This window comes from Arvicola amphibius, chromosome 11 (genome assembly GCF_903992535.2).
Source record: "Arvicola amphibius chromosome 11, mArvAmp1.2, whole genome shotgun sequence".
NCBI classification, from domain to species: domain Eukaryota; kingdom Metazoa; phylum Chordata; class Mammalia; order Rodentia; family Cricetidae; genus Arvicola; species Arvicola amphibius.
This window is the reverse complement of record NC_052057.2, coordinates 95,550,066-95,577,815: the sequence shown is the minus strand read 5'-3', so window position 1 is coordinate 95,577,815 and position 27,750 is coordinate 95,550,066. Positions and strand designations below refer to the sequence as shown.

At 40.9% G+C, this 27,750-nt stretch overlaps 1 protein-coding gene across 3 annotated transcripts in view; it reads right to left on the bottom strand.

The window, feature by feature from the left end:
• Positions 1–27,750, bottom strand: part of Unc13b (unc-13 homolog B) — a 200,813-nt gene that overhangs the window by 146,686 nt on the left and 26,377 nt on the right. For all 3 annotated transcript variants that reach the window (XM_038347211.2, XM_038347208.2, XM_038347212.2), the window contains exons 2-4: positions 11,445–11,474; positions 5,972–6,071; positions 810–927 (exon numbers count right to left, since the gene is read on the bottom strand). In XM_038347211.2, the coding sequence (XP_038203139.1) occupies positions 810–927; positions 5,972–6,071; positions 11,445–11,474 (248 nt within the window). The remainder of the gene's footprint in view (positions 1–809; positions 928–5,971; positions 6,072–11,444; positions 11,475–27,750) is intronic.

The window sequence follows — 27,750 nt, the reverse complement described above, 5'->3', positions numbered from 1 at the left end:
CTCTCTGCTAAGATGGGGACTCCGGGGTCAGCTTTCACTGTGTGTTCAGCTCTGAAGTCCTGGTGAGGACAGACTTTCCAGAGTACCAAGCTTTAAAAGTAAGCATCAATGTGAACCAATAATCAGTCTCGTGAGTCTTATTGACTATGTCACTGGGCAATTGTCACTGAAAGACTTGAATAAAGCTGCTATGAAAATGAGCTGCTTCTCTGCCTAGAGGAGCAGACTCATCAGAACTCAAAGAAATATAGAAAATGAAGTCAATGCCTTCAACATCCCCACTTCCAATGAAAGCTTTTAGTGCACAGTCAGGCTAACAGGAATAGAACAGCTTCTTTGCAAATTTGTATTTACAGTGATATCTAAGTCAAATCTGAAATGGTGGACTGAGATTTTGACCTAAATATGAAGAGAGACACATCTGGCAATTCCTTATATCCAAACTGGTCTGAAACCAGTTGCCTGGGGAGTAGCTCAGAGAAAGAAAACCCCAAAATAGTATCCAGTCAGTTGGCTAAGGAGGTTTAATGGCATTCTTCCCAAGACAGTGTCTAAGATGAGGATTTCAGACCACACACACATTACTGAGACAAGACTATCTATCTGATAGTCCTGTCACAGCACACAGGGAAGAGCAGCTTAAAGACAATTTCCTAACCCTCTGGTTGAGGTCAGAAGTGGGGACAGCACATGCCCTCTAATTAGACAAGGATCAGGTATGCATGGATAAATATCAGCTGAAGTGGAGCTAAGATGAGGGAAGGCAAAGGCGGCAACCATACTTCCAAACAGGCAACACACTGACTTACCTCGTCTGACTGACGAATAGTCTTCAATGCGATCCACACTGTCCCCACCATTGTGTCCCATATCAGTCCTTTGTTCCACACCTCCACACTTAGGCCCAGGTCCAGACGACTGATCTCACTAATGAGAAAAAGAAAGCCCTTTGAGGAGAGCCAGGTGACATGGAAGAAAACACTATTATTCCCTGCTTTGCTGTCCTTGAACACTTTTCACTACTATCTATTTTAGGAAAAATCTAAGTATCCCTGAATGCTGCAAGCACACTTTCCATTTCAAGAAACCTATAACAGTTATCCACGGCTGAACACGGTGGTATATGCCTGTAATTCCAGAGTGTAGGAGGCTGAGGCCAGAGAACTACAAGTTCAAAGACAGTCAGTGCTACATAAACTATAGAAGGGATGGGGCAGAGGATATAAAGAGGAGTGAGAGACAAAAGGAGAAAATTGTTTTTATATTTTATTGCTATTGTTTAAGACAGGGTTTCCAAAAATGCATGATTCAAGTTAAGATCTAGAGGCCTGCTATACAACATAGCACCTACTATTAACAAAAAGTTACTATGAACTTAAGTGTGTATGTATGTTCAATCTCCCCGTGCTGTATATGTAATAGGTCTAGTTTTATACAGTGATTATACCTCAGCAAAAGCAGAAAAGGAAAGAAGGGAAAGAGATAAGAAAGAAGGAAGGGACTAGATGGTGATAGCACACATCTTTAACTCCTGCACTCAGGAGGCAGAGGCAAAAGGATCTTTGTGAGTTTGAGGATAGACTGGCCTACAGAGCAAGTTCCAGGACAGCCAAGACTACACACAGAGAAACCCTGTCTCAAAAAAGTCCAAACAAACAAAAGAAAAACAAAGAAGGAAGGAGAGAATGATGTTGTAGGGATGAAGGTACTGAAGCAAAGAGGAAGAGAAAGACCTTTGCAATATCCTCTGCCCTCTGGAGATGCTATCATGGTCAGACCAATGCAGCAGCACATTAAAGATGAGGTTAGGTGATTTGGGCAGTCCTTTCAGCCCTGTCTATATTTCTATCCCTGTGCAGCAACTTTAAATGTTTTATTGTTAACATTACCACTGCCCCAACTTAAATCTATGGAATACATACAAGGAACTTTCAGGAAGAAAAGTCTTCTTTACAAGATTTATGAAACAGCACCCAGGAAGAAGAAAGGGGTTCTGAGAACACATGAATTGGGAGGGAGGGCTGGGCAGTAGAGTGCTTTTCTAATGTGTGAGGCCCTGGGTTCTGTCTCGAGCAATGAAAAAGTATAAATAAAAGCAATGTCACATACAGTAGAACACTGGCTTGTAGGGGCTATCACAAGCACAATCACACTGTTAAAGAATAGAACAAAAAAGCCACAGAGAAACTCTGTCTCGAAAAACCAAAAAAAAAAAAAAAAAATACATATATTAGTGTTAAGAATATTCTCAAGAAAGCTTTTGTTGAACACAAGGTGATTTGAAGAAAAAGGCAAGAAAGATAAGTAACAGTTGCTACCAATATAAAAAAAAAAACAGACAGTCCAGAAAAACATGAGGCTCAAATATGTGCTTTAGAGAAAGCGTGGCCTCTCTGTTGTCTTATAAAAAGTTTGGAGTTGGGGCTGAAAAGATGACTGCTCTTTCCAGAGGAGCCAGGTTCAATTCCTAACACCCACATGGCAGCTCACAACTGTCTGTAACTCCAGTTCCAGGGTACCTAACACCCCTCACACAGACATACATTCAGGCAAAACAACAGTGCACATAAAATAAGAATAAATAAATAATTTTTAAAAAAATTTGGTGTGTGGAGTTTTAGTCACAGAAATCATACCAACAATGTTGCCAACATATAAGGCAAAGAAAATGTATTCCTTTTATAAATACAGTAGAATACAGAGTATATTGGTGAGTTCATTTACCTTTTCAATTAATATTTTCCAAGCACTTAAATGTAATTGGTACTTTGGGGGAGGACACTTAACATCAAACCCAGTTCTCAACTCCAAAAACTCTTCCAAGGTATCTGGAGAAGTGTCCAAAGCCACACTAGGTAACTAATACAGTCACTAACTTAGGCTGTTCATGGTGGGGAAACTGGGCTTTCAAGCTAATAAAGTACACGCAACATCTATAAATCTATCTGAAGTGTCTTTCATTAATATCTAAAAATGAAACATTTCTTGGGATACATAAATATAGTTCCAATGCAACTCCTAAATTGCATTTCAAGCTGCCAAATAAAAGAAATAGCCCATAGTCTTTAACATCCTGACATGGACAGATAAAGAAAATCTATTCTTCACAGATTTCTCTTCTATGTGTAAAAGTGAAAAAAGCAAAATTCACATGACGTCTCAATATAGGTAACAGACAAAAATTCACACAAATCAAAGCAAGGTTGAAAGAAAATTCTTTGAGCAACTGGAAAACAAACACGCACAAATACAGCTAGCTATATTGAGGGAGACCACAGAAGAGCAGAATTTTTCACACAGTGGGAAGAGTTCTAATGGAGGGATTGTGACAGGACTCAAGTCAGGAAAGAACAGGAAGGCTAGACTGGCATGCCATACTATGGTACAGTTACTAGGGGAAGAGGCTTGTAAAAGCCATAGTATTTCTTATGTAAAAAAGTACATGAGGCTTATCACCTTGTTCATTAAAATAGGAGCAGTATAAGGAAAGAATCTTCATCTCCTAAGGCAGCTGCTTAGACTCTGGATTGCTACACCATATGGTGGCCACATAATTGAACTGGGAGGTCACAGAAAATGTGCAAACAGTCAAAGTTCCCAAACACATGATGCCCAACCATTAACTCAACATCCAAAGTGCAATGGACTGAACCTGAGGTGTTTCCAGCAGTACTGGCCTGTGCTGCACCACTTGATGTCACTGCAACTCTGTACTGTGCGTGCCACTGCACCACACAATGCCAAAGAATGGTCCTGAAACAGCTCGCCTCCGATTCAATACTACTGTTTTCTCTGGACTGTACTCTTTTATTATATTATACATGCAAAGATTTTCTCTTACAGACTCACAATGGTTTAATTATGTCATCCTTCTGCATAGAAACATAAAAGTTTTATCTTTGCACTGTATAATGCTAACATGTTTTACATGTTACAATCCTTGGGGATTGCTGTTTCTTAAGAAGACTTTCATAAAAATTAAACATACACATCCATCTCATTTGTATACAGTCTGCTTTCATCTCTAACTACAAAGAAATGTTTAAAAGTAAAATTTCTTTTATTTTCCTTTAAAGCAACAGGGAAAACCACAGAGACAGCTGACCCAAGCTAGTGGGAGCTCGCGGACGGACAGCTGGGGAGCCTGCACGGGACTGCACTGGACCCTCTGAATACAGCTGGGGAGCCTGCATGGGACTGCCCTGGACCCTCTGAATACAGCTGGGGAGCCTGCACGGGACTGCACTGGGCCCTCTGAATACAGCTGGGGAGCCTGCATGGGACTGCCCTGGGCCCTCTAGATACAGCTGGGGAGCCTGCGTGGGACTGCACTGGGCCCTCTGGATACAGCTGGGGAGCCTGCGTGGGACTGCCCTGGGCCCTCTGGATACAGTGAGCAGTGATGTGGCTCCATCTGTTGGGGCGGGGGGTCTGGCAATGGCACCAGGATTTATCCCAAGTGCATGAACTAGCTTTTCAGAGCCCATTCCCTATGATGCCTTGATACGGGGGTGAGGGAGGAGACGGGGGGTGGGTAACTTGGTCCTGTCTCAAGTTGGTATGCCAGACCTTGTTGACTCCCCAAGGAAGGCTTTACCCCCTCTGAGGAGTGGTTGCAGGATGGGAAGAGGAGAGGTATGAAGGGGGAGGTGGAGGGCAAGAGAAGGGGTGGGAGGGGGAACTAGATTGGTATGTAAAATGAAAAGTAAATTCTTTTAATAAAAAAAAATTTGCCAGGGGCTAAAGAGATGGCTCAGAGGTTAAGAGCACTTGCTGCTCTTCCAGAGGTACTGAGTTCAATTCCCAGCAACCACATGGTGGCCCACAACCATCTATGAGATCTGGTGCCCTCTTCTGGTGGGCAGGCATACATGCAGACAGAACATGTATACATAATAAATAAATAAATTTAAAAAAATTTTGCCAGCCGGGCGGCGGTGGCGCAGGCCTTTAATCCCAGCACTCGGGAGGCAGAGGCAGGCGGATCTCTGTGAGTTCGAGGCCAGCCTGGTCTACAAGAGCTAGTTCCAGGACAGGCTCCAAAGCTACAGAAAAACCCTGTCTTGGAAAAAAAAAATTAATTTTTTTTCAATTCTGAGAACTGTACCTAAGCTACATCCCTAATGCAAAAGAAAAACTTGTTGGAGGGATATGGAATCCAAGGTATCCAACATGCTAAGCAAATACTTTATCAGCTGAGCCATATCCCCAGCCCTGAAAAGTTAAATTTATTTATTATTGTAAATGTCTGCTCTATATACCTATTTTATATACCTATATACTTAAAGTCAAATAATTATTTTTTAGGAGAAACTATGTCAAGAATAGAAACAGTTTGAGAACCATGCTCTAAAGAAATTATTTAGGAGTTGGAAAGTGGTGTTGTATGCCTTTAATTCCAGCACAAAGGAGGCAGAGGCAGGCAGATCTCTATGAGTTCAAGGCCATCCTGGTCTACAAAGCAAGTTCCAGGACAGCCAGGACTGTTATATAGAGAAACCATGTCTCAAAAAACCAAAAGAATGAAGGAAGGAAGGAAGGAAGGAAGGAAGGAAGGAAGGAAGGAAGGAAGGAAGGAAATGATTTAACTATACACAGTCTTGAACACACATGACCACCTTAGCCTCTGAGAACCAAAGACAAAGTTACATTTGACATTATGCTAAGTGTACTATTGTACAGCATCTAAATTGACCAGTGAGAAGTCTGAGCAGGCAGTATCCACAACTCACTAAATTACTCATATTCATCATTCATCTCCAAGAATAAATTACAAATCAATGAGAGAATAAAACTGCAATGTATCTTGCCTACTAACACAAGCCTCACTTGCTCCTGTAACAGATTTAAAAGAAAATCCATAACACTGCTAGCACATTAATACATCACTCGCATACACAGACACATTTACTGTTTTATCTGATATCCCTAACATGGAATGTACAGACAAACACTTAGGCATAGTGCTTACAACATGAAATCTTGTTCCCAGGAGGGCTGATCACCACGAACTGCTACAGTTGTGCTCTTCACATTCTGGACTTTCAGGGTCACGTATGTGTTAAATTTATCTTTGAATTGCAAAACAAAGATGTTAATAGTATTCAGAGTACTACCCAATGTGATATCAGAAGCTAGAGAAATATTCAAAAACATTAGCTGCTCTTCAAGAGGAAGAGTTTCTGGCGTTCTGGCACCCTCTTCTTGCTTTCATAGGCACAAGACACACATGTGATGCACAGGCACATACAGACAAAACATCCACACACATAAAATTTTTAAAAAGAGACAGAATTAAGTAATATCAAATAAAAGTATTAAATGTGCAATTAAAACTGAAGCTATATGTTATACAATTCAAGGCACAGCAGAACTACAAAAATGTATAAAACTATACACTTAACTTCAAGTATATAACCTACTTTAAATTGTAAGACATGTATTTGAGGCCGATAAAGTGGTCAGCATCCATAATCCCAGGACCAGCAGGAGGCAGAGGTGAGTCAGGAGTTTAAGCCTCAGCTACACAGCAAGTTCAAGGCCAGACTGACTATATGAAATTCTCTCAAAAAAAAAATCCAACAACAAAAATATATGTAATCATAAAAATACAGAAAGAGGTAACAGCTGTGTCCTTTGATGAGGAACACAAATTGAAGGGGAAACTGTCATGAAAGAACTGGACTTCAAGCTTGATCTATAGTTTACATGAAAAGAAACACTATCATAAAGTCAAGAAAAGGAAATTCTGACAGGATAAACTGCACAGAAGGGAGTAATCTAAAATTCAAACCTCAGAAGTCTGAACCCCTGCATATTTGTACTTAATCAACTCTGCAGTCCAGGCTGTCTTAAAATTCACTATGCTGACTTTGAACTCATGATTCTCCTGCCTCAGCATACTGAGTAGTAGGATTACACATGTGTACAGTCACATGTAGCCTGAGGGTTTGCTTTTTATATAAGACAGTCATTTAATAAAAGAAAAGAAAAGCTATCATGTCAACTTATCAAACTGCCAAATACTGCTTACAACAATTATCTAACAATACCTAATGTTAGATAATATGAGAAAACAGGGTATTGGCATACACTATCAGAAAATAAACTGTCCAAATATCCTTTAAAAGGTATGGGGATTTTCAGCCAGACAAGGAAGAACTCACATTTCAGGCTAGTCTAGGCTACAAAGCAAGATTATCTCAAAAGCAGAAACAGAAAGAACTGGGGAGACGGCTCAGTGGATAAAACACTTAAGCATGAGGACCTGAGTTCAGATCCCAGCACCTTGAAAAGGAGCAGCAGGTAACATGTCTACAACCCAGTTCTAGAGGGATAGAAACAGGTGGATCTTGAGGGTTTGCTAGTCAGATAGTCTAGCCAAAACAACTAGATCCAGATATAGTGAGGGACCCTGTCTCAAAAGAATATGGCAGAGGATTGAGGGAGATACCCAGTGTTGACCTCTGGCCTGGACGCATGCAAGCACAAGTGCATGCACTTATACACATGCACTCACACATACAAAATAACGTAGCTTTGTAGCAAGATGGCAGGTTTATAATTGTACTGAAGATAAGTAATGATAAAACCCAGCACATTTAGCGGACCCTCACCCATGTCCAGAAGTAGGGATGCAGTAGACCACAGAGCTCTAATTTGGGTTTTTTTTTTAATTTATTTTCTTGTTTGAGATCAAAACCAGGGTCTCACAGGCTAGCCAAAACCTTGAGCACCCACTTATACTTCAACCTCTGAACTACACTTTGTATCATAAGATATTAAATGAGCTGGAGGAAGGGCTAAGTGGTAGAGCATCTTCACAGAATGTGAGGTCCCAAGGTTTAATCCTCAGTACTAGAAAACAAAATTTAAATTTTTTCCAGGCTGGGTGGTACACATCTATAATCCTAGCAGTTGGAAGCTAGAGATAGGAGGACCCCAGGGGCTTGCTGACCATCTAACCAAACCAACTGGGGAACTCCAGGTTCACACACACACACACACACACACACACACACACACACACACTAAATAAATAAATAAATAAATAAATAAATAAATAAATAAATAAACCTGTCTCAAAAACTAAAGTGGAAAGCAATTAAGGAAGAGATCCAAGGTCACATCTGGCCTCCAAGCACACACATGTGTACAGGCATGCACAGCTGCACACACATGCACATATACGCATGCTACTAATAATCTTTTCTTTTCTTTTAGAAAAGAGGTCTCTCTATGTAGTCCTACATGTCCTAGAATTAAATATGTAGACCAGGCTGGTCTTGAATTCAGATTCTCCTGCCTCTGCCTCAGAGTGCTGGGATTAAATGTATGTGCCACCACACCTGGCCAGTTAATATTTTTAAACCTAATATAATTTTTTATGCCAGTAAAATATTCCAGACAAGAATGGTGGCTCATGTTTGCAATTACAACACTTCAGAGGCTAAGACAGAGTTACTGAAAAATAAAATCCATCCTAGGCTACATAGTAACTTCCAGGTCAGCCTGGGCTACAGAGTGACACTCTGTTTTTGAAAGAAAATAATAAAGGAGGATTGACAAAGTATGTACTTAGGATATATAAGCCCCTGGGTTTGATTTTCGAGCACCAAAGACCTGGAATCACATCTATAATCCCAGCAGTAGGGAGAGTGTGGCAAGATGATTAGAAGTTCAAAGTCACCCTTAACTATATAGAAACCTCAAGGCCATGCTGGGCTACATGAGAACTATCTCAAAAGAATTTTTAAAGTCAGAAAGATGACTTGGTAGGCAAGCGTGTTTGCCACCAAGACTAGCAACCTGAATCCTGAATTTGATTTCTAGAACCCACATAGGCGAAGGTCAGAAATGACTTCCAAAAGTTATCCTCTAACCTCCATACACATGCTGTGCCATGAGCATGCATGGGCATACACACAGAAAAAAAGAAAATTAAATTAATAAAAATTAAAAAAATTTTAAGCTTCCAGAGCTGGGGATATACTCTGAGGTAGATGGCGTGCTTGATGCAAACAAAATACAGCAAAACAATTGCCAACACCAAAACATCATTTTTCTTTAAATTTTTTTTTAACTAAGAACCATATTCAGGGGCTGGAGAAATGGCTTGGTGCTTAAGAGCACTGGCTGCTCTTCCAGAGGTCCTGAGTTCAATTCCTAGCAACTCACATGGTGGCTCACAACCATCTATTATAGGATCTGATGCTCTCTTCTGGCATAAAGATCACTATTATACAGAAATAAATCTTTGAAAAAAAGAACCATTTTCAGCAAAGCAAATATTTTAAAAATACATAGCTGTGAACCACTGACTATATTTTTAGACATTAGCATTAATATATTTACAAAACTGGACAGCCATAAATACACAATAACTTTCATTGTTTATAACACTAAGACACTAAAAAAATAAATATTTATCCATAGGGACCTTGGGTACAATCTACAACAAAATCTACAAAGTACTTTAAAAGAAAATGCCTGGGGGCTGGAGAGATGGCTCAGAGGTTAGGCGCACTGGCTGCTCTTCCAGAGGTCCTGAGTTCAATTCCCATGGTGGCTCACAGCCATCTGTAATAAGCTCTAGTGCCCTCTTCTGGCAAGCAGGTGTACATGCAGGGAGAACACTATAATAAATATTTTGAAAAAAGAAAATGATATACACAAATGTAAAAGGATTTTCATGATGTATCACTGAGAAAATTAAACATGTTTCACACAGATGGTTGTGTGATCCATTTATATGTTGTGTGATATTTTGTGTTCTGACAAATAAAGCTTGCCTGGAGATCAGAGGGCAGAGCTAGTCACTAGTTAACCATAGAGGCCAGGCCATGGTGGCAAACACCTTTAATCCTAGCGCTTGGAAGGAAGAAGCAGGAAGATCAGGAGTTCAAAGCCACTCTGGGCTATGCAAGATTGAACCAGTTTTTAAAAGAAATAGAGCCAGGCAGTAGTTGCTCACACCTTTGATCCCAGCACTTGGGAGGTGGAGGCAGGAATATAAGCCGAGTAGAGATCTTGGGCCATTTAGTCTGAAGATTCGATTCATAGAGACAAGATCTCCCCCATTCATTCTGAGATTTCATAGAGATAAAAAGTCTCTAGTGGCTGGCTGCTCTGCTTCTCTGATCTTTCAGCTTTCACCCCCGATATCTGATTCTGGGTTTAATTAATTAGGATCATGCTTCATTTATGTTTACAAGAATACATATAAAAAAGATCTGGAAAGGTAAACAAAAAACTTCTAAGTAATTGCTTTAGAGGAGTATAATTGGGTTGGAAAGAGAGAAAAGGGTAAACTTTTCCTTAATAAACACAGGTAAAAGAATAAAAATACAGGAAAAGAAAGTTAAATGCTTTACAGCAATGAATTAATAATTTCATAAATTAACATAGTGAATTAAACCAATGAATTTAAGTAGTAAACTAAATGAAATCATTGTTGTTTTCTGAGACAAGGTCTCTTTATATAGCCTAGGCTGACCTGGACACACAATCCTCCTGCACCAGCCTCCCAAGTACAGGATTATAGAAACGGCATTATGTCCAGTTTATAATTAATGATTCTTTTTTAAGATTGCTTTTCAGATGGCTCAACAGGGAGAAGTGCCTGATATGAAGCCGAAACAACCTGTCTTCATTCTCTGGAAAATACATGGTAGAAGCAGAAAATGGAATCTCCAAAGATGTACTCAGGTCATCAGACTTTCACAGAGAGGGCTTTGTCCCTGAGCCATCCTGCTGGCCTACGGTTTTGGCTTTGTTTTTTTAAGCTTGCACTAAAGGAGACTGTGAAGTTAAGTTGGGAGCGAGCGTCACCCCAGCCCGACCCCCATCCATCCCAGACCCCTAGCCTGGGAGTTGCCTTGGTCTGAACTGCTAATCCCAGCATGCCACGTCTTGACCCCTCCCCGGGAGAGGGCCAGGACCGCTCCCACAGGGTATTTAAATAGAGCGCGCCCAAGTAGAAACACGTGGTCCTGGGTTTTGCACGTGCTCCTTGGCTTTCTGTCTCCCCTGCCATGCTCTCAGTCACCCGAGAGTTCTGCATTTATTAAAACATGGGCATTTTAATTTGGTTTAATTTGGCCTGATTGGATTTCTGTGCACCGGCAGAGAGGATTTTTCTTAACACAGACAGAGATGGTTCAGTAGTTAAGAGCAGTAGCTGCTCTTGTAGAACACCTGGGTTCAAATCCCAGCTCCCACATGACAGTTTACAACCACCCCATAATTCTAGTTCCAGGGAATATTACATTCTTTTCTGGCCTCCTTGGGGTCCTGCACACACACACACACACACACACACACACACACACACACACACACACACACACACACACACACGGGGCGGGGGGGGGGTAGGAAGAGATAGAGACTGCTTTATATCACAGCAAGCATGAAAGGAAACAATAATGGAGGAGTAGACTTACCTGGTGAACCCTGGAATTTGGCTCTTTTAACTGAAAGAAAACAAAAGAGACAAAATTAGGAAGTTAAGTCTAATTATTGGGAAAAGAAGCTGAACATTTGATCAAAGACCTTTTCAAAAGTATTCAGCCCAACCTCATACCCAAAGGGAATAAAAACCTCCATTCCCACCTCCTAACAAGGTGGTAGAGAAATCCAAATGGTAGGGGATCAGTTTTATGCTAGATGTCTTTGTAAAGTTTAAGTTATAGGTCTAGAGAGATGCCTCAATGTTTAAGAGCACTAGCTGCTCTTCCAGAGGTCCTGAGTTTAATTCCTAGCAACTACATGGGAATATAGATGCTCACAGTCATCTATAGTGGGATCTGATGTCCTTTTCTGGCATAAAGTCGATAGAGCTGTCATACACAAATAAATAAATAAATCTTTTTTAAAAATGTTTTAAGTTATAAATGTTCTTTACTTAAAAAGCAATCATCAGGCTGGAAGTAAGCACTTACCTTGAATGTGTGAGGCCCTGAATTATATCCTTAGCCAAACAAAAAGGATAAGAAATAAATTCTAAAAAAGAAAAGTCCTTCTAGTTGATTCTCAACAAAACAAGAGATTTGGAGAAATATAGATGATAGCTTTTCAAACAAGAGCGATAAGTTACTTCTGAGAACAAGCAAATATCAAGAGGGGCTCCTTTCCAAAATCACACAGAACTGCTTCTAAAAAAAAAAAAAAGAAAGAAAGAAAGAAAGGAGGAGGAGGAGGAGGAGGAGGAGGAGGAGGAGGAGGAGGAGGAGGAGGAGGAGGAGGAGGAGGAGGAGGAGGAGGAGGAGGGAGAATCCTAGAGCCAGAGCAGTGCACGAAGCTCCTGGGGAAAGCTAAGGACTATACATGCAAGGAAACCGCTACAGCTGACTAATGGCTCAAGTCTGGAATCCTAGCCCTCGGGAGCCTGAGTCAGGAGAACTGCTGCACGTTCAAGGCCAGCCTGGTCTACAGAGTGAGAAAGCAGCAAAATCATTCCATAAAGATTAAGGATAAGTGCCAGGGTGGGGGTGGGGGGTGTTGTAGCAAAGTGCCTAGAAAGTATATGTAAGGTTTGATTTGCCTTTCTCTACCTTCTGAATTACAAATGAAAGCTAGTAATTGGCATCTACCTCACTGAGTACTTCCAAGAGATGAGTCACTTAGTACCTCACAAGGCCATCAAATCTCCATTTCTTTCAGTCAGTGCTTATTATTATTAAAATCTATTTCTTTTTATTGATCCAAAATATGCCTTCTGTAGTCTCACATAAATCCAGCTCCTCTTCCCAAATATTCTTTTTCATAAATGTTAAGAAAATAGAGCAGGTCATGCAGAGCACGCCTTTAATCCCACACTTGCAAGGCAGATGCTAGTGGATGAGTTTAAGTCAACCTGGTCTGCATAATGAGTTCCAGAGCTACATGGTGAAACCCTGTCTCTAAAAATTAAGAGAAAGAGAGGGGAGAGAGGGATTTAGTGAGAGAGAGGGAGAGAATACATTTCAGCTGGGCTTATTAGTGCTTGCTTGTAATCCTAGCACTTAAAAAGTAGAGTCAGTTCAATGCATGGGCACAGGAAATCACTTCCTCAATATAACACCAGTAGCACAGACACTAAGAGCAACAATAAATAAACGGGACCTCCTGAAACTGAGAAGCTTCTGTAAAGCAAAGGACACAGTCAATAAGACAAAAAGGCAGCCTACTGAATGGGAAAAGATTTTCACCAACCCTACATCAGACAGAGGACTGATCTCCAAAATATATAAAGAACTCAAGAAATTAGACATCAAAATTCCAAATAACCCAAAAATGGAGTACAGATCTAAACAGAGAATTCTCAACAGAAGAATCTCAAATGGCTGAGAGACACTTAAGGAAATGCTCAACATCCTTTGCCATCAGGGAAATGCAAATCAAAATGACTCTGAGATACCATCTTACACCTGTTAGAATGACTAAGATCAAAAACACAAATGATAGCTTATGCTGGAGAGGATGCAGAGTAAGGGGAACATGCTTCCATTGCTGGTGGGAATGCAAACTTGTACAACCACTCTGGAAATCAGTATGGCAGTTTCTCAGAAAACTCGGTCAACCTACCTCAGGACCAAGCAATACCACTCTTGGGCATATACCCAGGATGTTCAACCACATACAAGGACATTTGTTCAACTATGTTCATAGCAGCATTAGTTGCAATAGCCAGAACCTGGAAACAACCTAGATGCCCCAAAACCAAAGACTGGATAAAGAAAATGTGGTACATTTACACAATGGGGAGTACTACTCAACAGAAAAAAAAATGACATCTTGAAATTCGCATAAAAAAGAGTGGAACAAAAAAAACTATCCTGAGTGACGTAATCCAGACCCTGAAAGGTGAACATGGTATGTACATGACCCCAGAGAAACTAAGTAACAAGGAGAACCCTAAGAGAAATATACATATATTCCTCTGGAAAGGGGAAAGAGACAAGATCTCCTGAGAAAATTGGGGGCATGAGGGTGGGGGGAGAAAGGAAGGCAGAAGGGAAGGAGAAGGGGAGAAGGGGAGGGGGACAGAACTTGAGGGAACAGGGTGGTCGAGATGGGGGAAGGACAAAGACAGAGAACAAGGAAATAGATATCTTGTTTGAAGGAGCCATTCTGGAGCTAACAAGAAACCTGGCACTAGAGAAATTCCCAGGAATCCACAAGGTGACCCCAGCTAAGACCCTAAGCAATAGTACAGAGGGTGCCTGAACTGGTCTTGCTCTGTAGTCAGACTGATGACTATCCTAAATGTTGCCACAGAACCTTCATCCAGCAACTGATGGAAGCAGATGCAGAGATCCACAGCAGAGCCCTGGGCTGATGAGCTCCCAAAGTCCAGTTGAAGAGTGGGAAGAGTGAGAATACAAGCAAAGAGGTCAAGACCATGATTGGGATACTCACTGAATCAGCTTACCTGAGCTAATGGGAGCCTATCAACTCTGATCTGACATTTAGGGAACCAGCATAAGACCAAACTAGGTCCACTGAATGTGCTGGGTGACAGTTGTGTGACTGGGGCAGACTGTGGTGCCACTGGCAGTGAGACCAGGATTTATCCCTACTGCTTGTTCTGACTTTTTGGAACCCATTCTCTCTGGAGGGATACCTTGCTCAGCCTAGATATAGTGGGGAGGGCCTTTGTCCTGCCTCAAAACAATGTGCTAGACTTCGTTGACTCCCCAGGGGAAGCCTTATCCTCTCTGAGGAGTGGATAAGGGGTGGAATGGGGGGGAGGGAGAGAGAGAGGGAGGAGGGGAGGGAGTGGGAACTGGATTTGGCATGTAAAATGAGAAAAGATAGTTTCTTTTTTAAATAAATTAAATTTTTTAAAAAAGCAGAGGCAGGAAGAACAAAAGTTCGAAGTTAGCCTCAGCTACACAAGACTCTCATAAAACTCTAACAGGACTCAAGAGACAGCTAAGTGAACAGGTGCTTATTTCCATGTCTGACCACTTGAGTTTGATTCCCAGGATCCATAATGGTAAAAGAGAACACCAATTCCCCAAACTGTTCCCTAATCTCCATATGCACACTTTGACATGCACATACACACACACCAAATAAATAAAAATATAGTTTTTTAAATGTTTGATAAAAGCCAGACAGTAGTGGCACACATCTTTAGTCCCAGCAGCACTGGGGAAGCAAAGGCAGGTATATCTTTGAGATCTAGGCTAGCCTGGTCTACAAAGTGAGGGTTACATAAAGAAAACTTGTCTCAAAAAACAAAAACAAAAAACTGCTTAATAAAATTAATCTATTTTAATATTTATCATTGTCCTATCAATACCTATGAAACCAAATAAAATCAGCATAAATGAAAACTACGAACAAAATTTAAAACAGTTAAAATTTTTAAAAATTAGCTGATTGGACTGGTCAATGCCTATAATCCCATCGCTTGGTAGGAAGAAACAGAAGGATCTATGCAAGTTGGAGGTCATATAATGACTTCTAAATATTAAAGAGCTACTTAGTAAAATCCTGTTTCAAAAATGGGGCTAAAGATGGCTCATCAAATGAGATCACTTGCTGCTATTGCAGAAGACTTGGATTCAGTTCCCAGCCCCCACATGATGGCTCACAACCTTGTGTAACTTCATTCCAGGAGATCCCACCCGCTCTCCTGGTCTCTCCTTGGGCACCAAGGACACACATGGTGCACACACATACATGTGAGCAGAACACTTGAACACATAAAATTTTAAAAAGCTCCTTTCTTAAAAAGAAAGGGAGAGAATTAAAGTAACATTACATGGAATGGAAATTATCTCATTATAATAAATAGGTGTGGTAGATTATTATGTCTAATAATCATCCCTGAAAACTAAGCTTTTAAGGCAGGAGACTGAGAAGAGAGAAATCAGACACAGCAGGAAAATTGACCCAACAGTGTGTATACTGTAATCCTGGCACTTGGGAGGATAAGATAGAAGGCCCACAATGTCAAACCCTAAATTATGTAAGACCTTGTCTCATAAAGAAAAAAAAATTTGCTGGCTCAGTGGTGCAAACCTTTGATCCCAGCACTGGAGAGGTAAAGGCAATCAGATATCTGAGTTCTAGGCCCGTCAGGGTCATACAAAGAGATTATGTCCACTCAGATGTGAGGCTATCACCATTTGGTTTTTTGGGTTTTGGTTTTGTTTGTTTTTCAAGACAGGATCTCACTATGTAGCCCTGGTTGTCCTAGAACTCGCTATATAGACCAGTTTGGCCTTGAATTCAGAGATCTACCTGCCTCTGCCTCCTGAGAGCTGAGATTAAAGGTGTGTGCCACTCCATCTGACTCATAGTTTTAGCTCTTGAACCCTAACATTAGATCTAGATGGGGCAGCACATGCTTTAATCCCAGCATTTGGGAGGTGAGGGCAGTAAGAGCAAGAGTAAGAGCAAGAGCAAAGGACAATCTTTGAGTTAAATAGTAAGTTTCAGGTCAACCTACACTATAAGACCTATACTATTTTGTTTTCAAAAAACAAAATATGCTGTTCATGTATAAAAATAGGTCCATATTACTTTCAACATAAGATTTTCATTGTCATTTCTCTTGGGGTTTTTTGGTTTTGTTTGTCTATTTTTTGTTGTTGTTGTTATTATTTGGGGGGTAGGTTAAGATAGATCTCACTATGGAGCCCTGGTTGGTATGGAACTTGCTCTACAAACCAGGCTGGTCTTGATTTCATAGAGATCTGCCTGCCTCTACCTTCCAAATGCTGGGATTAAAGTCATGTACCACCAGGTCTGGCTTCAACATTTTTTAAAAGGATTTATTTATTTATTATGTATATAGTGTTCTGTCTGCATGTATACCTGCATGCAAGAAGAGAGCATCAGATCTCATTATAGATGGTTGTGAGCCACCATGTAGTTGCTGGGACTTGAACTCAGGATCTCTGGAACACTGGTCAATGCTCTTAACCTCTAAGTCATCCCTCCAGGCCCTGGTATCAACATTTTTAAAAACAACAAATAAACTGGACATGGTGGTGCATGGTTCTAATCCCAGTACTTGAGGGATGAAGGCAATAAAATCAGAAGTTAAAGGTCATCCTCAACTACATAGCAAATATAAGTCCAGCCTTGGCTAAATAAGACTGTCTCAAAAACAAACTAACAAACAAAATCCATTAAATATATTATAGTTAAATAAGAATACAGTCAGAGCCAAGCATGGTAGCACATATTGGTAATTCCTGCAGCTGAGAGATAGAGGCAGGAGGACCAAGAGTTCAAAGGCAGCCTCAGGTACATTGTAAGTTCAAGACTAGACCTTGCTTCAAAACTAAACAAACAAATGAATAGAAAGATAAAGTAGAATGTATTGATAAACAAAATAAAGTATATGTCTCAACCTCAATGTTATAAACAACATATTAAACAAATTTACTATCTATGAAGCTAATTTAAAATTAAAATTGTTTTCAAAATCAAAGCTACTAAGGATTCTAACACAAAATCCCTCATTGATGCTATGAATATGTTTTATTACCATTGGTTAATAGAGAAGCTACTTCAGCCTATAGCAGGGCAGAATATAACCAGGCTGGAAGTGATAGAGAGAGGGGGGGGGAGGCAGAGTCATGGAGATGCCATGTAGGTGCTGTAGGAGACAGACACCAGATCCTTACCAGTAAGCCACAGCCTCATGCCAATACACAGATTAAAAGAAATTGGTTAATTTAAGATGTAAGAGTTAGTTAATAAGAAACCTGAGCTAATAGGTCAAGCAGTGTTACAATTAGTATAGTTTCTGTGTAATTATTTGGGGCTGAGCAGTTGGGAAACAAGCAAGCTGTCTCTGCTTACTCCTCCTCATCCACACTACTGTTTATTTTAAAAAAAAAAAAAAAGCAGAGATGATGGGAAAATAACAATCATTACAAAACACTGAGGTTCTTCAAGACTACAGCTGATATGAAAACCCTCAATTCAGTTAAAGACAGACCCAGGCAGAACCCATTTCCCCAGGCTCCTCACAAACAAAGGCAAAGAGAGAGAGAGAGAGAGAGACTATGTGCCTATAATTCAAAAAATAAATCTAACTTTAGCACCTGCGTTTCTCTAACCTTACTATAGGACCAAATCTACTACAGGTACTCCTAAGATTACAGGAGATAATCCTATTCACATTGACTCACAAGCAGTGACCTAGTTCTCTAGGCACAAGGACACTAACCTGCCTGGTCAAGCCTGATCTCTCAGGAAACAATTTCCAAAGCTATATGGAATTTGGTCTTTTGTTTGTTACCCTCCTGCTTCAGAACTCAGAATTAAAGTCTATCACTTAAGTGCAGTAACTACCATTTTCTTTTTATTTGAAAGGTAACATTTTTAAAACAGAAATTATATGTATTCCTACTGCCTTATTATTAATCTCTGGTGAACATCAAACACTTATAATGATTAATTTGCATGGTATGTTTTATTGACTTTCACATCTGTCAAATATTTGAATATAAAAGACGCATTACGGGCTGGAGAGATGGCTCAGTGGTTAAGAGCACCGCCTGCTCTTCCAAGGGGCCTGAGTTCAATTCCCAGCAACCACATGGTGGCTCACAACCATCTGTAATGAGATCTGGCGCCCTCTTCTGGCGGGTGGGCATACATGGAGGCAGAATGTTGTATACATAATAAATAAATCTTTAAAAAAAAAAAAGACGCATTACAACACTTGTCAACCAACTGACCACAGGGACTGACAAAACCATGAAGACTGGTTGGCATGATGTCCTTTTCCTTGGGGCTGAAAAGATGGTTCAGTCAGTAAACTGCTTGTCATGCAAGCATGAGCACCTGAATTTGATCCCCAGCATTAGAGAGAGAGAGAGAGAGAGAGAGAGAGAGAGAGAGAGAGAGAGAGAGAGGGGTCAGCGGCTAAGAGATCATACTACTCTTACAGAGTAAGGGATCTTACAGGATCTGAGTTCAACCCCTAGCACCCATGGTCAGGAGGCTATAGCTTCCAGAAGATTTGGTGACCTTTTCTTGGCCTCCAGACACTCACACATAGGCAAACAAATACAAATAAACATAATTAAATAAACAAATCTAGCCGGGCGGTGGTGGCGCACGCCTTTAATCCCAGCACTCGGGAGGCAGAGGCAGGCGGATCTCTGTGAGTTCAAGACCAGCCTGGTCTACAAGAGCTCCAGGACAGGCTCTAAAGCTGCAGAGAAACCCTGTCTCGAAAAACCAAAAATAAATAAACAAACAAATAAACAAATCTAAAAAAAAAAAAAAAAAAAAACGGGCAATCCCAGCCCTGAGAAGGCAGAGACAGGCAGATCAGTTGGATTCGCAGATCAGAATAACTACCCAAATCGACCAGCCCCAGATCCCAGTGAATCCTGGTAAATAGCAAAAATAAGAGAGTATGTGCCATCACTAAAAATCAAAGTAGATTGCTCTCAGGAAATAACACTAGAGTCAAGAGTGATGGTGCACGCCTTTAATCCCAGCACTTTGGAGGCTAAGGCAAGTGGATCTCTGTGCGTTAAAGGCCAACCTGGTCTGCATGGTGAGTTCCAGGGCAGTCAGGGCTATGTAACAAAGATATTCTGAAGAGGGAGGAGGAAGGGGGGAGGGAGAAGGGGATAAAGAGAAAAAGAAAGGAAGAAAGGAGGGAACAACATCAGAAGTTAGTCTCTGCCCTACACACACACACACACACACACACACACACACACACACGCACGCACGCACGCACGCACACACTTGAAAGGCAAAATCTGAATATTCAAAATGAAAGAAAACCAAATATTGAAAAAATTGTTCTTCTCTTACAGAATAGCAAATACATTTTCCAAGTTTACTCAATCTTTACAGCTTTTCCTTAATGTGTATGATGGGTGTTTTGTCTGTATATGTGTCTGTGTGCAACATGCCTACTTGGTGCCAGCCTGGCTGTCAGATCCCCTGGAACTGATATTACAGACAGTTGTGAGCCACCACCTGGGTGCTGGGAACTGAACACAGGTCCTCTTGGAAAAACAGAAGAGCTCATTTGGTATGGGACCATGGTCTGTATTCTGTCAATTATATTTTAAATAAACGCTGATTGCCCAGTAGCCAGGCAGTAAGTATAGGCAGAACAACCAGACAGGAAGTAGAGGCAGGTCAATGAGAACAGGAGAATTCTGGGAAGAAGGAAGCCCATTCCTCTGCAGTCCTTGCCCAGCCACAGAAGAAGCAAGATATGACTGCCTCACTGAAAAAGATACTGAGCCATGTGGCTAACATACACAAGAATGGGCTAATATAAGTTATAAGAATTAACAAGAAGCTTGAGCTAATGGGCCAATCAGTTTATAACTAATGTAGACCTCTGTGGATTTCTTTGGGACTTAACAACTGCAGGAACCAGGCAGGACAAAAATACACAGAAACCCTGACAATACTCATTTTTTACAACTGTCTCTTTTGTTTTTTAACAGAGGCCAGCTATACAGGCTCAGGCTGGCTTTGAACTTAAGGTATACCCCACTCAGCCTCTTAAGTGCTGCAATTACAGGGATTTACTACTCCATCTGGCCTACAACTGTCACTTTTAATGGTTCTAAAAATACCCTGTTTTAAATAGTGTAGTATATATTCAGGTTGTACAATTGAACTCACAAGCTTCCTAGGCTAAACATATGCTCTACCATTGACTCTAAGTCTCCCAGTTCACTTAGGCCTTGTTTTTAAAAGTTATCGTAAGGGTTGAAGATATGGCTCAGTGTAAGCCAGTTGTGAGCCACCACCTGGGTGCTGGGAACTGAACACAGGTCCTCTTGGAAAAACAGAAGAGCTCATTTGGTATGGGACCATGGTCTGTATTCTGTCAATTATATTTTAAATAAACGCTGATTGGCCAGTAGCCAGGCAGTAAGTATAGGCAGAACAACCAGACAGGAAGTAGAGGCGGGTCAATGAGAACAGGAGAATTCTGGGAAGAAGGAAGCCCACCTTCTGTTCTTACACCTTTTGTTCTTACAGAGGACTTAAGTTCAATTCCCAACACCTCCAGTTCTACTAGATCTAATGCTCCCCTCTGACCTCCAGAGCACCAAGCATGTACCTGGTACATATACATACACAAGCAGGCAAAAGATTCAGACACATAAAATAAATAAATCTAAAATATTTTTGAGGTGGGGTTCAAGACAGGGTTTCTCCGTGTAGCCCCAGCTGTCCTACAACTTATTCTGTAGACCAGACTGGCCTCAAACTCAGGAGATTCACCTGCCTCTGCCTCCTAAATGCTGGGATTAAAGGCGTGTGCCACCACCACCTGGCTTTTTTTAAAGTTATCTTAAATCAGGCATAATGGTACAAATGTGTAATTCCAGAGTTTGAGAGGCTGAAGCAGAAGACTCCTAAGTTTGAGGTCAGCCTGAACTGCACAGGAGGATTCTGTCTCAATATGCAAAGGGTTTTGCCAAGGATGGTGGTATACACCTTTAATCCCAATAATCAGAAGACAGAGGCAGGCGATCACTGTGAGTTCGAGGCCAGCTTGGTCTACAGAGCTACACAGCAAAACCTTCTCTCAAAAAACCTAAGTAAATAAATAAAAGTCATAAGTGATTAGGTTAGCAGATGACCATTTATGGTATAATTTATTGCATTTATTTATTTTGTGTGCATGCACACATACCACAACAGATGTGTGGAGGTAAGAGGACAACCTACAGGAGTTGATTCCACCATGTGGGTCTCTGGGATCCAACTCAGGCTGTTAGACTTGGTAGAGAGTACCTTTGCCCACCATCTCATGGCCCTTACAGGATATTTTTAATTCCTGTTATTCTAGTAGGAAGTGCTGATCAGATGCAGAGATCCACAGCTAAGCACTGGGATGAGCTCCTAGAGTCCAGTCAGAAGAGAGGGAAGAGGGATTCTATGAAAAACGGGGTCAAGATAAAGATGGGGAAATGTATGTTGTTTTGCTCTTTTGGTTTTTGGGGGAGCCCGCCACCCAGCTCCCAAATAAATCACACACGGAGGCTTATTCTTAGTTATAAATGCCCAGCTCTAGCTTGGCTTGTTTCTTGACAGCTTTTCTTAAATTATCCTGACTACCTTTTGGTTCTGGGCTTTTATCTTTCTCTATTTCAGTATACCTTTCTTTCCTTCCTACTCCATAACTGGCTGGGTGGCTAGCCCCTGATGGCCTCTCCTCCTTGTTCTCTCTCAGATTTTTCCTTCTATTTATACTGTCTGCCTGTTCTGCCTATCCTTGCTCCTGCCTCGCTCCTGGCCACTCATCTCCTTATTAGGACCATCAGGTGTTTTAGACAGGCACAGTAACACAGCTTCAGAGTTAAACAAATACAGTGTGAACAAAAGTCACACACCTGAAAATAATATTCCCCAACAGAGAAACCTACAGAAACAGCTGACCTGAGCTAGTGGGAGTTCACTGACTCTGGACTGATAGTTCGGGAATCTACATAGGCTCAAATGAAGCCCTCTGCAGGTAGGTGACAGTTCTGTGGCTTTGGCAGTCTGTGGAGTCGCTAGCAGTTGAACCAGGATTTATCCCAGGGCTTTTTGGAGCCCATTCCCTATGGAGGGATACCTTGCTCAGCCTTGATACAGGGGGAGGGGCTTGGTCCTGCCTCAACTTGATACACCAGACTTTGTTGACTTCTCCTCATGGGAGGTCTTACCCTTTCTAAAGAGTGGAAGGAAGGTTGGGTGGGGAAAGGTGTGGGGAGGGAGCAGGAGGAGGGGAAGGAGGGGGAACTGTGGTTGGTATGTAAAATGAAAAAAAAGAACTTTTAAATAATTTTTTAAAAAGGGAAGTACTAGCCGGGCGGTGGTGGCGCACGCCTTTAATCCCAGCACTTGGGAGGCAGAGGTAGGTGGATCTCTGTGAGTTCGAGACCAGCCTGGTCTACAAGAGCTAGTTCCAGGACAGGCTCCAAAGACACAGAGAAACCCTGTCTCGAAAAACCAAAAAAAAAAAAAAAAAAAGAAAAAAAGAAAAAAGGAAGTACTGATCAAATTTATTTCTAGAAGTATTCCTTCTGGTAAGTAATGCTACTGATTATGTTATTGCATTCTGATTTTGCACATTTCTATACATTTAAGCATTGTCATTTTGTTTCATTTGTATTTTGATGCCTTCTCTCAGTTCTCATGACATAAAATTTAATCTTCTAGCAAAAATTATGTATAAAAATTGCTTCTTAAAAAAATAGTGGGGAGCCAAGTGGTGGTAGCACACACCTTTAATCCCAGCACTTGGGAGACAGAGGCAAGCAGACCTCTGTGAGTTTGACACCAGGCTGGTCTACCAAGTGAGTTCCAGGACAGAATAAAAAATGGTGGGGAAGGGGACATACATCCACCGATAGAGTGCTGCCTAATATACACAAAGTCCTGGGTGTGGTCCTCAGCACCAAATAAACCAGGTGTGGTGGTCCATACCTATAATTGCAGCACTTAAGAAGCGGAGGTAGGAAAATTAAGGTCATTCTTGGCTATATAGTGAGTTTGAGAAACTGGGCTACAGGAGATCCTATATCAAAAAAGAAGAAAAGAACTTGGTAATATGGCTAAGTGTGGTGGCATGTGTCTGTAATCCCAACACTTAGAGGAAACTGAGGCAAAAAGGCCTCAGGTTCAAGAACAGCCTGGGCTACATAGTGAGTTCAAGGTCAACTTAGGCTATGTGAGACCTTATCTGAGAGAGACAAAGAGAAGACAGTGATGATTTAGTCAAGTGTGGTAGAACAAGTCTGTAACCTAGCACTTAGAAGGCCAAGGCAAGACCTCAAGTTCAACAACAGTCTGAACTACATAATGAGACCCTGTCTCAAAAAGAAAAAACTATTTTCAGTATAATAACCATTAGAAAAATACTAAAGGGGCTGGAGAGACGGCCAGAGTTAAGAGCACTGGCTGCTCTTCCAGAGGTCCTGAGTTCAGTTCCCAGCCACATGGTGGCTCACAACTGTAATGAGATCTGATGCTCTCTCCTGGTGTGCAGACATACATGCAGGCAAAACACTGTATCTTATAAAAAAAAATACTAAAAAGGAAACAAAAATTATGAACACTCTCTAAACTGTAAGAGAAAAAAATCATGAAGAGTTCTTTTTTTTTTTTTTTGGTTTTTCAAGACAGGGTTTCTCTGCAGCTTTGGAGCCTGTCCTGGAACTAGCTCTTGTAGACCAGGCTGGTCTCGAACTCACAGAGATCCGCCTGCCTCTGCCTCCTGAGTCCTCCCAAGTACTAGGATTAAACGCATACACTACCATGTCCCACTATTTTTTAAGGCAATGTTTAATCTAGAGCTTTTATCCCAGTACCTTTACATAGTAGATGAGTGTTACATCTCCAGCCCAAGATCTCTGAAACCCAGAAATGTTATGCCAGATTGGGCAACAGAAGACATTATCACAAAAACAAATTGTAATGGGAATGTATAAAGCTAACCTAGCATGCACAAAGCCCTGTGTTCGGTCTCTAGTGCTGCATAAATCTGGCATGGAGGTACACACCTGTAATTCCAGAACTTGGAAGGTGGAAACAAGAAGATAACAAGTTCATGATCATCTTCAGCTTTGTAGCAGTTTGAGGCCAAAAATAAATATAAATAAATGAATGAATAAACAAACAAAATACCAAAACAGAAGAAAGTGACACAGAAACAAAGGATGAAAGGCTAAAAACTACAATAATAAAGATGCCTACTAAGAGACAGGAATGAATTTAAACTTAAAGGGGGACTAGCGAGACTGCTCAGTGGGTAGTGGGTAGTGCACCTGACAATCTGAGTTTAATCCTGGGTAGGAGTGGAAGGAGAGAACTGACTGGTAAAAGTTATCATCTGAGACCCACATTTGTGACATACAACACATCAACCCAGACACACACACACACACACACACACACATTTTAAAAAGTATTTAAAGGGGCAGAGGGCATCAAAGAGGTAGTGCAGCACCTGCCTAACATTTTTGAGGCTTTGAGTTTGAATCTCTACACAAAATAAGTAAAGACTAAATAAAAAGAAACTTAGTGAGATGAGACTATTTAACAAAATAGGAGAAAAATATGAAAATCTGTGAAGCTGAAGCTGGTCTTGAACTCCTAGTCTTCCCACTTCCACTTCCCATGTGCTTAGGTTCTATGCATGCACACCCTTCCTGGCCATTTGTTCTTCTGTCAAATTCAGAGCTCCAGTTATCCTTGTGTTAGGGTCTAACTAGATTCTGGTTGGGTGGTGTGGGAGAATTGTCTGTAACCTGTCAATCATGTTTTAAATAAAACGCTGAGTGGCCAGACAGAAAGCATAGGCGGGAAAACCAGACAGGAAGTAGAAATGATGTAATGAGAACAGGAAAATTCTGGGAAGGAGGAAGTTGATTCCTCCCACTCCTGCCCAGACCACCGAAGCAGCAGGATGTAATCTGCACCACTGAAAAAAAGGTACTAAGCCACATGGCTAAACTACATCAGAAAAATGGGTTAATGAGAGCCAGTGAGAGGCTAGAGCTAATGGGCCATTCAGCTTTATAACTTTAAAGACCTATCTATTATTTTCTTTGGGGCTAAACAGTTATGGGGTACCGGGCAGGACAGAAACCCCAACAAACAAGCAAGTCTGGCTTCCTTCATGTTAGAGTTGGGGTTTTGTTGTTGATGTTTTGTTTTGCTTTTTTGTTTTGTTGTTGGTGGTGGTAGGTTTTTTGTTTGTTTGATTTTTGGTTTCTCATTGTACCAGGCTGGCCTTGATCTCACATAGATCTACCCCTCTCTGCCTCCCGAGTGCTAGAATTAAAGGCGTGCGCCACCACTTTTGGTTTGTTTTTGGTTTGTTTTGTTTTATTGATATTTATTGATATAAAATATCAATACATTTTTTCTGCTCCCTTCCCTATCTCTCCCCTCCCCACTTCAATCCTCCCCAAAGGTCCCCATGCTCCCAATTTACTAAAGAGATCTTGTCTTTTTATACCTTCCTTTCCCATGTAGATTAAATCTATGTAAGTCTCTCTTAGTGTCCTCATTGTTGTCTAAGTTCTTTGGGATTGTGGTTTGTAGGCTGGCTTTCTTTGCTTTGTGTTTAAAAACCACTTAGGAGTGAGTACATGTGATAATTGTCTTTCTGGGTCTGGGTTACCTCACTCAAAATAATGTTTTCTGGCTCCATCCATTTTCCTGCAAAATTCAAGATGTCATTTTTTTTCTGTGTAGTACTCCACTGTGTAAATGTACCACATTTTCCTTATCCATTCTTTGGTCGAGGGGCATTTAGGTTGTTTCCAGGTTCTGGCTATGACAAACAAAGCTGCTATGAACATAGTTGAGCACATGTCCTTGTGGCACGATTGAGCATCCTTTGGATATATACCCAAAAGTGGTATTACTGGGTCTTGAGGAAAGTTGTTTCCTAATTTTCCGAGAAATCACCACAGATATCCAAAGGGGCTGTACCAGCTTACATTTCCATCAGCAGTGCAGAAATGTTCCCTTTTTCCCACAACCTCTCCAGCATAAGTTGTCATCAGTGTTTTTGATCTTGGCCATTCTTACAGGTATAAGATGGAATCTCAGAGTTATTTAGATTTGAATTTCTCTGATGACTATAAGGATATTGAACATTTCCTTAAGTGTCTTTAAGCCATTTTAGATTCCTCTGTTGATATTTCTCTGTTTAGGTCTGTACTCCATTTTTTTTATTGAATTATGTGATATTTTGGTGTTCATTTTCTTGAGTTCTTTGTATATTTTGGAGATCTGACCTCTGTCTGATGTGGGGCTAGTGAAGATCTTTTCCCATTCTGTAGGCTGTTGTTTTGTCTTGTTGACCGTGTCCTTTGCTTTACAGAAGCTTTTCAGTTTCAGGAGGTCCCATTTATTAATTGTTTCTCTCAGTGTCTGTGCTGCTGGGGTTATATTTAGGAAGTGGTTCCCTGTGCCAATGTGTTCAAGTGTGCTTTCCACTTCCTTTTCTATAAGGTTCACTGTGGCAGGCTTTATATTGAGGTCTTTGATCCATTTGGACTTGAGTTTTGTGCATGGTGATAGATATGGGTCAATTTTCATTCTTCTACATGTTGATATCCAGTTATGCCAGCACCACTTGTTAAATATGCTTTCTTTTTTCCGTATGATAATTTTTGCTTCTTTATCAAAGATCAGGTGTTCGAAGATGTGTGGATTGATATCCGGGTCTTGTATTCAGTTCCACTGGTCCGCCTGTCTGTTCTTATACCAATACCAGGCTGTTTTCAGTACTGTATCGCTGTAGTAGAGTTTGAAGTCGGGGATTGTGATGCCTCCAAGAAGTTCTTTTATTGTACAAGATTGTTTTGGCTATCCTGGGCTTTTTGCTTTTCCATATGAAGTTGAGTACTGTTCTTTCAAGGTCTTTGAAGAATTTTGCTGGGATTTTGATGGGCATTGCATTGAATGTTTGTTTGTTTTTTAAGATAAGACCTGGAATCCATTTCATTCTGGTCTCGAACTTTTGGGATTACAGGCACTTATCACTTCTGGTTTTTGCTTACATGCTAAATTTGATTCCTCCCCTTTTAAAATTGTACTGATCTCTTTATTCTTTGGAAGTTTCTTAAATTTTTCCTCACATTATCACTTTAGTTTTCTTCTAAGTTAACTTGTTTATTAATGCTTTTGTTGTTCTAGAGATGTGTCTCTGTTGTGGGAACTCCTTCAGTCAATAGCCTTTAAGATATCAACCCACTTGGGCATGGTCTCATACTATAAGTGCAGCTATAAAACTTGTGT